Genomic DNA, 12,046 nt, shown 5'->3' on the forward strand with positions numbered 1-12,046 from the left:
ATATATAACAACAAAATGTACCATAACTACAATCCCAAACATCAAACTTATAATTGTCTACAAGGGCAAACCAAAAGCCCTTCACAAGCATTAACCAAATTCCAAATCCAACTTAAACACAATATTCAAAACACAAATATTCAAAAGCCAAACTAATCTAATGTAACATCTGAATCGGAAGCAGCTCCATCCGCAGCGGCAGTAGCACCCGCTCCGGAAGCAGCACTAGCATCCGCTCCCGAAGCAGCACTAGCATTGGCACCCGCATCAGCACCGGCTTCGGGTCCCCCGCGTTCCTCCTCCGACAGCTCCTCTGGATCAGTATAATCCTTCTCCGCTGCGAGTCTGCGTTCCTTTTCCTAATTGCACATATAATAGACAATGACAACCAATAAGAAAATAAGCATACTCGATCAATACAAGTAGATAACAAATATGAATTCGTACCTCTTCAACCTTCCTTTCCATTTTGAGGAGTATATCCTCGACCATCGACCCCACAATGTGTACCATCTCCCCACCAATCATAGAATTCCATTGAACCCTTGTACTTGGATCGGCAGCTGGATCGGAGGCCTCTAGTGCGGTTTTTGCAAAATTCGCGATCTCCTCTTCAGACATTTGTCGCTGAAATTGAAGGGGGTTCGCACGGACCTCATTGAGCACATTGCGCACGACCGAGAGGTACACATTGTCGGGAATGACGGATTCTTGTCTCTGACCGGAAGATCCACCGGCTTCGCCTCTTGTTGAATCCCTGTAACGTGAGGCAAGAGTCGGAATAAGTTGACTAGCACGAGCCTCGGGGAATCCAACAAGGTAGTCCTTCTTAGGCTTTTTGCCTTCGGGAACTCCGGTTGCTGACAACCACCATTCCAAGGGCTCGTCTCTATCCCCTGTTTGTGTAACCGACACCGGCCTGCTTTCTAGAATAGAAGCATATCGTGTCTACAGAGAAATGTGCATCAATCAGTACATTAAACAACTTAAAAAGTAAAATGGACATTGAAACTTTAAAAAAAAACCACAAGACAATCATTTAATTACCGCTATGGCCATTGCAGCAGGCGTGGTATACACGGGGTGCTCGGGATCACTTCCAACCCTTGTATGCGTCCGGTTCCATACTTCAAGGCGAGTTGGATTCTTTCCACGTTCCTTCCTTTTCATTTCCTTCCAAAAACAATTTAAATCATCAATATAATATATATGTGAATTAAATCTTAATTAAGAAATTAAGGTGTGTATGATAATAGATATTTATATATACCTCCTTCACTTTATTAAAAGACCGGGCACCGGCACTATGCAACCGCTCGACGTTCTTGCGGTTCGTAGATCCAACGGATGACCTATGCAAGTGCCCCTCATTCTTTTCCCAATAATTTAATAAATCCTTCCAAAAAAGTTCAGACCAATATCCAGGTCTTAAACTCAATTTTGATTTTCCGCTTTCCTTTGATTTTTGCTCAATATTTGTCTTGAGCTCATTCAACGTCCTCTTTATTGTGTTCTTGATATGCTTCTCAATTATATTTTTTGCTTCGGACCGGCTTTGTCCCTTTTGTTGCTTGAAATATAACTACAATTATAATAAAATCAAGATAAATTACATACATATGGTTAGACTATTTACACATAATACAAATAAATAAAAAAGCATGCATACAAATCACGATGTGAGCATAAGAAGAGTAGCTTACATTAAATTCCTCGACTACGTGTTTTAGCCATTCATCATCATATTCAACAATGTCGGTGAACGTGTAATGTCCAACGGGCCACCTTTCACGAACAATAGCAAGCAAAGTCTTCTTTGCTTGATCATCTTCAATACTACCAAAATGTGAAAAGAGATTATATGTACATATATATGTATGTCAACAAAATTTAAACAAGTGCAAGATACATATATATATATATAGATAGATAGATATACATATATATATATATATAAGTTACTACAAGTAGACTTACTGTCCTCCTGAAATATTGATACGGATTGGTTTCGGAGGGACTTTTCCAAACAAACCGGCTGAATGGGATCGTGGCCTCCTAATTACCCTTCGTCTTGGAACTTCCTCTTCATTCGGATTCTCCCCGCCTTCATCCGAATCAGTTGGCTCATCACGTATAGCCAAGGTGCTAGACTTTCCTTTACCCTTCCGAGTGGAAGTTGTCTCCTTGGCTTTCCCTTTTCCCTTGCCTTTGGTTGTCTCCTTGGCCTTCCCCTTGCCCTTGCCTTTTCTTGCCATTAAGGCAATGATCATCACCACAAGGATGACAAACCACCACAAGGTGCCCTAATCAAACACCATAAACACCATTGGTTAGAATATGAATAAAAAAATAATCGACTTATGAATCAAAATGCACCTTATGAATCAAAATAAAACTACAACCCCTTATGAATCAAAATGCAACCCCTTATGAATCAAAATGCAAACCACAACCCCTTATGAATCAAAATGCACCTTATGAATAAAACTACAACCCCTTATGAATCAAAATGCAAACCACAACCCCTTAATTATATCACATAAATTTCATTCACAACCAATTATGCAAGCCACAACACCTTATGAATCGACTCATTTTTGAACATATAAACGCCAAAATGAATGAAACCACAACCCCTTATAAATCAAAATGCCAAAATACAAACCACAACCCCTTAATTATATCACATAAATTTCATTCACAACCAATTATGCAAGCCACAACACCTTATGAATCGACTCATTTTTGAACATATAAACGCCAAAATGAATGAAACCACAACCCCTTATAAATCAAAATGCCAAAATACAAACCACAACCCCTTAATTATATCACATAAATTTCATTCACAACCAATTATGCAAACCACAACACCTTAATTATATCAAAATGCCAAATGCAAACCACAACCCCTTAATACAAACACAAAACCAAATTCCAAGCCCTCCTTATGAATGTGAGTACAAACTAAAAATTACAAAAATATAAAAACAAATAAAAAACAGAGATTTCCAAACTAACATATACAAATTAACATATACAAACCAAAACTAACATATACAAACTAAAACTAACATATACAAACTAAAACTAAAACATATACAAACCAAAACTAACATACACAAACTAAAACCTATCGTTTTCATTCTCATGACATAACCGACGACAAGAACTTGCATGTATATTTCCAAACTAACATATACAAATTTTATATACATACAATGCATACATATAAAAGCTTGAAAACTAAACAAATCAAACAAATTGAAGTTCAATAGAGCTCCATACTAACACAAATTTAAGCTCTATACTAACACAAATTAAAAGTTAGGAGAGGGTTTCGGATTCTACCATTGAAGAGGATTTTGGAGAAGGTTTCCGATTCTTGATTCTTGCCGCCATTGCACTTGATTCTTGCCTTGAAAGAGTTAGGAGAGGGTTTGATTCGAGTTTGGAGTTTGAAAGAGTTTGGAGAGGAAAGAGTTTGGAGCAGCAGTGTTCGTGTGAGAATAAAAGAGGAAAGGGGGCTTTTTTTTGTTTATATACTGACGCACCAAAACCGACCGGCAATCCGGTCGGTTTTGACCTGGAAATCTGTGCAGAACCATCAAACGACGTCGTTTCTGTCGCGCGGGTGTTTTAATTTTTCACGAAAAAATTCATTTTCCGCGTAATTTTCAAGGTCGGTCGGTTTTACTATATAGTCGGTCGGTTTTGTATTTTTGGGAAAATATTTTCTTAATTTAATATTTTGTTTATATAAAGTATTATTATAAAAACGTTATAAAAGTGTATTTCGATTCATCGAAATCATCTGAATTTTTGTGTCGTCGTTGATGAGATTATTTTATTAACATCCGTACGGTTGGATCGTTTAAATAATAAAACATCAATTTTTGAATAATTAAGAGTGAACGAGATAATTCAAAATAAGACTTCTGGTATATGATTAGTCTTCTGTTTAGGGGATCCGTACATATAAGAATATTTTTTAAAATGTCTAAAAAATTAAAACATCTTAGTCAAGTTTATAATTAACATGTGTGACTTCGTAACGTGAAATTTAGGCGAACCGGGTTTTTTAAAAATATTTTCTTAATTTAAAATTTTATTTATGTATATTTTCACAATAAAAAGGTTATAAAAGTGTATTTCGATTCATCGAAATCATCTGAAATTTTTGTCTCGACGTTGATGAGATTATTTTATTAACATCCGTACGGTTGGATCGTTTAAATAATAAAACATCTAATTTTTGAATAATTAAGAGTGAACGAGGTAATTCAAAATAAGACTTTTGGTATATGATTAGTCTTCTGTTTAGGGGATCCGTACATATAAAAATGTTTTTTGAATTGTCTAAAAAATTAAAACATCTTAGTCAAGTTTATAATTAACATGTGTGACTTCGTAACGTGAAAATTAGGCGAACCGGATTTTTTAAAAATATATAGGGAAAGTCGGTCGGTTATATTTGCAATCGGTCGGTTTTCTGCTTTACCGAATGGTAACCGTGGTCGGTTATATTTGCAATCGGTCGGTTTTCTGCTTTACCGAATGGTAACATTGGTCGGTTATATAGCAGTTCGGTCGGTTTTCTGCGTATTGAATGGTAAAAGCGGTCGGTTTTATGACTAGTCGGTCGGTTTTCTGCGTATTTTAACAAAAAAAACAAGGTTTTGTTGTTTCCTTTCTCTGCCTTTACCTGCGACCAAACCAACAACCATCCAACAAACTAACAAATCAATAATCAATAATTTCATGAAACTAACAAATTAATAATCAATAATTCAACAACATCATAAAATATTCAATTATATTAATCAATTTCATCAAATCCATCATCATAATCATCCTCTTCTTCATCTTTGTCTTCTTCTTCTTCTTCTTCTTCTTCTTCTTCTTCTTCTTCATCATCATCCTCTTCTTCATCTTTGTCTTCTTCTTCTTGTTCATCTTTTTCATGTCGAACGAACGGTAAGGAACCATATTGTGCAAAATCAACAAATATAGAGAATGCACTAGTAGCATTTGATCTATCTTCTTGATAAGCTTCTTCAATATCATTTGATATTTTGATAGATTCGCTTATCGGACGACTTTTAGACTTGACGACCGTAAAATATTTGCCATGTGGATTCAATACACTGGGAGCATAGTAAACCTGGGAAGCTTGACTAGCCAAAATAAAAATCTCATCCGACTTCAATCTTGAAGTAATATCCACGGTCACGACCCTATTTTTATCAATCACAACACCATTTCCGACACTATCAAACCATATACATTTGAATAAATATACATAATTTCCTCCTCGATAAATAAGCTTGACAATTTCCTCCAATTGTCCATAATAATCACTATTGTTATCATGTGAAGTGCCCTTAACAATGACACCGGAACCGGAAGATGTTCTCGTACAAAATTTGTATCCATTGACTTTACAAGTCTCAAATGTCATTACCCGCATAGCCGGTCCCTCAAACAAATATTGAAGAAGAGGTCGGTTTACATCATTTCGTCCAACCTAAAAATATTAAAATTATATTGATGAAATATATTCAAATTTCAAAATAAATTGAAAAAACATGCGATTTAAATCCAAAAAATTGGAAATCATTGTCAAGGCATCCACAATTGGTCCCGGTAGAAGCTCGCGAATTGATAGAGGCAACAATTTTTGAAGGAAAATATGACAATCATGCGATTTAAATCCAAAAAACTTACACTCCTTAGCATTGCAACAACGAGATATATTTGAGACATAACCGTCTGGAAGTTTCAACGACTCAATCCACTGACATAGAAGTTTGAGTTGTTTTCTACTAAGAGAGTACGGAGCTTTTGGTTTTTTGCCATTTTCATCAATCCACAAATGAGGCAACACACCGAAGTGTTTGCAATCCGACCTTGCCTTGTGGTGATCTTTTGACTTCTTGCCCCCAACAATGGTAAAAAATATGTTCTCAAACACATTTTTTTCGGTATGCATGATATCAATGGAATGTCGCAAACTATGTGAAGACCAATAAGGGAGATCATAGAACATCGGGGCATGAGTCCAATGATGCTCAACCCCATATCCATCACTTCTTTTCTTTTTGTTAGTCTTTCCGGGTGGTGGAAAGTCTATGCTATCAATCCAAGTTTTAACTTCCTCCCCGGATAAGCGTCCACGCCACAACCTTTTTTCTGAATGGTCAAACAAGCTACTCTTCTTACGCAATGGATCATTAGGTTCAAGAAAAATTCGGTTAGTGCCATGAAAAGAACATTTCCCAGAATGTTTTAACTGAAACCCCTGCACACTTCCCAAACACACTGGACATGCAAGCTTTCCTTTCCCCGACCAACCACTTACCATACTCATGGCAGGAAAATCACTGATTGTCCACATAAGAGCCGCTCTCATGGTAAAATTTTGTTTTAGAGATTGGTCATATGTTTGCACTCCGGTATACCATAATGTCTTCAATTCATCAATGAGAGGTCTAAGATATATATTAATATTTTTCCCAATACTCTCCGGACCCGGTATAATATCCGTCAAAAACATATACGGTCTCTTCATACACATGGACGGCGGAAGATTATACACAACAATTACCACGGGCCATACACTATATGTTTTGTTACCCGTATTCCCAAACGGGTTGAAACCATCGGTCGCAAAACCAAGTCTTACATTACGAATTTCTTGAGCAAATGATGGATATCGGAGGTCAAAATTCTTCCATTCGTCTCCATCCGCAGGGTGAGAAATTTCTTTTTCATTGACCTCTCGATTTTTGTAATACCTCATGTGGTTGGATGTATGTGCCGACATATATAAGCGTTGCAGTCGGGGAATCAAAGGAAAATGTCTTAAAATCTTTCTCGGAATTTTCTTACCATTTTTCCTTGATTTATCCAAATATCGATTACAACTACATATATCACACACAATTTTATCTTTGTCATCTCCATAAAATAGCATACAATCATTCTCGCACACATCAATTTTTTCATATTCCACCCTTAAACTTTTCATAACCTTTTTCATCTCATAATAAGACTCGGGTAATGTGTGCTTTTTTGGTAACACGTCCATAATGATCTTAATCAAACTGTTGAAGGCTTTGTCACTACAATTAGACGCATTTTTGAACTCCAACAATTTTGCGGTAAAACTTAATCTTGTAAATTTTGTGCAACCGGGATAAATAGGAGCACCATTTTCAACAATCGCCTTATAAAATTCTTTAGCGCTATCATTAGGAGCTTCTTCAACATTAGTAGTACCCGTGGTATCATAAAATTCATGATTCGAACCGGCAAAATCATGTAACATGGAGTTGATATCAACATGATCATCTACTACCCTACGACATTCTCGCGTTTCACATGATTTTCGCTTTTTATTTTTTTGCGAAACCTCTCCGTGCGAAGTCCATACCGTATAACTCTCCATCATACCCTCGGATATCAAATGAAACCGAACATCATCTACCCCTAACCAATTCAAATTTTTACAAAGCTTGCAAGGACATTTCATCATACCTCCCTCCATTTTCAAGCTTGCAAAATTCAAAAATTCCTCTACACCTTCCCTATATTCTAAATTAAGAGTAATTTTATCTCGTTGCAACCGGTTACTAATCCAACTTCGATCAAGATTTGTCATCTACATAAATATATATACACACCACGTATGTATTAACATAACATAAAACATATACACATTACAAATTATCCAAGAAATTTATATAAACAACATTCATACAAATTATTCTCAACAAAATAAATAAAAATCACAATGTGATCATAATTAAGAAGAGTAGCTTACTTTGTTTTTGATAATTGATTCCTTCCTTTCTTGTTCTTCTTTTTCTTCTTCTCCTTCTTTTTCTTCTTCTCCTTCTTCTTCTTTTGATATTTGATAATTTCCAAGCTTTGTTGTATAATGAAAGTGGAGAGTAGTTTTTAACTTTTTAGCTCACACAAAACCGACCGACTGTCAAATATAAACGGTCGGTTATGTCTATTTAAACAAAACGATGTCGTATCACTGCTAAAACGCACCTACCCGCCGTTTTTTAAATAATAAAATATACAATGGGGGTCAAAACCGACCACCGGGTGGTCGGTTATGTTGCAAAATAAAACGAACGTCCGTTTCTGGTCGGTTAACGAGCAGAACGCTACTTTCCCAGCATTTAAAACCGACCATATTAAACCGACCGCCCAAAAGCGACCAACAATTCGGTCGGTTTTATTTTGCACAAACGACGTCGTCTTAGCACTTAGCCAAAATAAATCAAGAAATAAAAATAAAATAATCAAAACCGACCGAGATCGGTCGGTTTTATAGTATGCAAACGACGTCGTTCTTCGGTGCCGCAGAGCATTCTCAAGACTTAGCCAAATAAACCGATAAATAAAACTAATAAGAACAAAATCGACCACCATATCGGTCGGTTTTCTGCACTTGATTATGCTATAAACGGTCGGTTATGACCCAATCGGTCGGTTTACTGAGTTACGGCAATGGTAACCTCGGTCGGTTATGACTTTAGTCGGTCGGTTTTGTCGCTTAAATTTTTAAAAAAATAATTTGACGGAACTGGTTTTATATCAGAAAACTCATAACAAACGCAACCATTTATTCACAAGTCGTCTGATAAAAACCAGTCCCGTCATTGATAACTCCCTAAAAAATTGTTTAATCTTCAAAATATTTCAAATTAAAATTTATGCGAACAACAAATTAAACTCACACGCTTTATAAAATCAAACTCAAAAAAATATATCAAAATCAAATCAAACTCAAAATCAAATAAAATAGATGAGTAAATCAAATTCAAAGTCCAAAATCAAATAAAATTAATCTTAATAATATTTAAATTTCAAAATCCTATCAAATTCCTAAGCAATCAAGGGGTATGAATATTGGGAGTGTAACTCATAGAATTCAATACAAGGTAATGGAAGGGTGACTCTTGGGATTGTAACACTAATACAATTCAATGTAGAGACTTTTTAGTTGCTTAACACTTGTGCTATAAAAAGGGCTCTAATCTACCACAAATTAACTACAACTACTACAATCACAATCAAAATTACAATGGCAGTCACAATCAACTACAACAACAACACCGTCACAATCGATGGAGTCTCCTATGGCATTCTCGACATCCCCGATGAAATTTGGGTGGAAATGGATTGGGATTATAGAATCCCAATCATGTTCATGCAAATGGATCACTATCTCGAACAGGAGCGGTTAGAGGAAGAAAGGCGGGCAGCGCTACGCAAGCAAGAGTGGTTGATTCGCTTCGCGGGGATGATGACCGCGAAGTTGAAGCAACAAAAGAAGGACGAGGACAAGGAGGACAAGGCGGGCAAAGGCAAAGGCAAGGCGGGCCCTTCGGGGATTTGAAGTTGTTACAGTTGTTTTCAAGTGTTTTATTATGAATTTTATTTAAGTATTTATAAATATATATGTTTATGGGTGTTCTTATAAATTATGAATATGAATGAAATGATTATATATTTTGCTTCAAAAACGGACTCCTTCTTCATTATCATGCATTCATGCTTACAAACTCGACTAAAAATCGAATTCAAAGAACATTCACAATTAAAGAGAAACTAAAAATCAAAATCAAACTCAAATTCAAAATCAAACTCAAATTCAAAATCATATACATAAAGAAACATATATATACATACATACAAAAACACATATATACATACACAAAATGCTAAAGAGAAACTGAGGGAGAGATCGATATACCTTTAAATTGAGATTGAACCCTAATTGAGATTGATATCCAAAATCCAATCGAGACCGAACGGAGTTTAAAATCCATATTCTTCATGTGCATTTTATTGGCGGAGAGGGAGAGATTAGTTGGCAGAGACACAGAGAGAGGGGATGTTAGGAATCAATAATTTTTGATGATAACATAAACATTTCTGTAACATGTCTTACTTAGAATCTTTATCAAATTTCAGTTGTAATTGTTACATTTCTTGTCTTTGGGAATTATCAACGGATGGGTAGAATAGGATGGCTAATTGTAAATATCCAATGCCATGTAATTTTATCTAAGTGAAGGATATTCAACTGATGAGATGTAACTGTTCAACTGATAAAGACTGGATGATGTTTCAACTGATGAAAATCAAGCATTCAACTGAAGACAAAGTGTTCAACGGATAATGCTGAGGAATTCAACTGATAAGACTGGAACAGCATTCAACTGATGGAGTTTGTAATTCATTCAACTGATGAGCCAGGCATTCAACTGATAAAGTCAATAGCAGTTGAAAGCAACCAGAACCTTCAACTGATGAAGCAAAGAGCAGTTGAAAGTGACTAGAGCTTAAGTCTGACAAATCACATGGATCGAATTACACTAAAATAGACATGGAAGCCTAATTAGGAAAATAAAGAAGAAGCAGAAACATACTTATCTCATGCAGTGCAATCTGGATCAAATCAAGATGATGGTCAAAGATGAAGACATCTCAGAAAGCCTGCATAAGACAAAGTTGTGCAGCATTGTTTTTAGATTAGAGTGCATTTTGTAATCTAGCTAAAAGCTTTGTAAAACTTGGAGTATATAACCAAGTTAGCAGCATCAGTTGAACTTGTTCAATTACTTGAGAGAAAAATCTGAGAGTTAGAACTTGTTTTGAGTGATGAACCAGCAGCTGTGCGAATTGTAAAACAATCCACAGATTCTTCTATATAAAATCTCACGGGTGGATCATTCAATCCACCCGTATTTTTAATACTTGGTGTTTTTCTGTTTATTGTGTTCTTAGTGTATTGTTCTTGAATCTTTTAAATTTGTAAAAGATTGTATTCAACCCCCCCCTTCTACAATCTTTCTCATAGTTGGTGTAAAATAACAATTGGTATCAGAGCGAGGTTCCCAACAAACAGGGAAAAAGATCAACACTGCTAGAGAAAGATGGGAAAGAAGGATGCTGGAGTGAAGATACCTGTTCTTGACAAAGACAACTATTTTCACTGGAAAGTGAGAATGCATCTGCATCTGTTGTCCATTGATGAAAGCTATGTGAACTGCATTGAAAAAGGACCTCATGTCCCCATGAAGGTCTGCACAAGTATTGGAGCTGATGGTGAAGACATGGTAGGTAAGATGATTCCAAAACCTATCCATGAATATTCTCAAGAAGATACTGAAGAAGTGCACAAGGACAAGAAAACCATGAACCTTCTGTTCAATGGTTTGGATCAAGAAATGATTGATAGTGTTATTAGCTGCACAAGTGCCAAAGAAGTCTGGGACACCATCAGGACCATCTGTGAAGGGAATGAGCAAGTAAGAGAGAACAAAATGCAGCTTCTTATTCAACAATATGAGTCATTCCATTTCAAGGCTGGTGAAAGTTTGAGTGATACATTTAACAGATTTCAAAAACTGTTAAATGGTCTAAAGCTCTTTGGAAGAGTATATCAAGTTAAGGACTCAAACTTGAAATTCTTAAGAGCTCTTCCCAAAGAATGGAAGCCCATGACAGTCTCTCTCAGAAATACACAAGAGTTTAAAGACTATACTCTAGAGAGACTGTATGGAACCTTAAAGACTTATGAGCTTGAAATGGAACAAGATGAAGAGATTGAGAAATGCCAAAAGAAAGGGCATTCATCTATGGCTCTAGTTGCATCTCTGGAGGATACTGTCAAGGACAAGGGAAAGTCTCAAGTTGAAGAAACTGAGAAGTTGGTCAAAGAGGAGAGCTCAGAGTCAAGCAAAGGAAGAAGAAAGGAGAAAGAAGTAGCTGATTCTGGTGAAGAAAGTGATGGAATTGATGAACATCTAGCCTTCCTGTCAAGAAGATTCTCCAAACTGAAATTCAAAAAGAATTTTAATTCTGCAAAATCTTTTAAAGGCAATCCCAAGTCTGATAGAAGCATGGTAGACAGATCAAAATTCAAGTGCTTCAACTGTGGGAATGCAGGTCACTTTGCAAATGAGTGCAGAAAGCCTAAAGTTGAGAAGAAGTCAAGTGAAAACATTGACTACAAAAA

At 36.1% G+C, this 12,046-nt stretch overlaps 2 protein-coding genes across 2 annotated transcripts; both read right to left on the reverse strand.

Annotated features, from left to right (window-relative positions):
* LOC108198936 (uncharacterized) lies at nucleotides 1-2,338 on the reverse strand. The gene is made up of 6 exons (XM_017366710.2): nucleotides 1,978-2,338; nucleotides 1,704-1,836; nucleotides 1,271-1,582; nucleotides 1,048-1,173; nucleotides 448-948; nucleotides 1-359 (listed from the first exon to the last, which is right to left on the reverse strand). Exons 1-6 carry the CDS (start codon nucleotides 2,268-2,270, stop codon nucleotides 153-155), a joined length of 1,572 nt encoding a protein of 523 aa, XP_017222199.2. The 5' UTR covers nucleotides 2,271-2,338; the 3' UTR covers nucleotides 1-152.
* A 3,175-nt stretch (nucleotides 2,339-5,513) lies between these two features.
* Nucleotides 5,514-7,663, reverse strand: LOC135148488 (uncharacterized). The gene is made up of 2 exons (XM_064083730.1): nucleotides 5,728-7,663; nucleotides 5,514-5,527 (listed from the first exon to the last, which is right to left on the reverse strand). The coding sequence occupies exons 1-2, from the start codon at nucleotides 7,661-7,663 to the stop codon at nucleotides 5,514-5,516; spliced, it is 1,950 nt and encodes a 649-aa protein (XP_063939800.1).
* Between the last annotated feature and the right edge of the window lie 4,383 nt (nucleotides 7,664-12,046).

The sequence above is a fragment of the Daucus carota genome, chromosome 8, assembly GCF_001625215.2.
Source record: "Daucus carota subsp. sativus chromosome 8, DH1 v3.0, whole genome shotgun sequence".
Classification (NCBI taxonomy): domain Eukaryota; kingdom Viridiplantae; phylum Streptophyta; class Magnoliopsida; order Apiales; family Apiaceae; genus Daucus; species Daucus carota.

What these genes read in the sequence shown, in the direction of transcription:
- LOC135148488 (XM_064083730.1), bottom strand. Translation starts at nt 7,663, where the DNA reads ATGACAAATCTTGATCGAAGTTGGATTAGTAACCGGTTGCAACGAGAT.
- LOC108198936 (XM_017366710.2), bottom strand. Translation starts at nt 2,270, where the DNA reads ATGATCATTGCCTTAATGGCAAGAAAAGGCAAGGGCAAGGGGAAGGCC. An exon ending in ATCAATATTTCAGGAGGACA is followed by an intron (nt 1,837 to 1,977) that starts GTAAGTCTACTT and finishes ACATTTTGGTAG; the next exon opens with TATTGAAGATGATCAAGCAA. An exon ending in CTGCTGCAATGGCCATAGCG is followed by an intron (nt 949 to 1,047) that starts GTAATTAAATGA and finishes ATTTCTCTGTAG; the next exon opens with ACACGATATGCTTCTATTCT.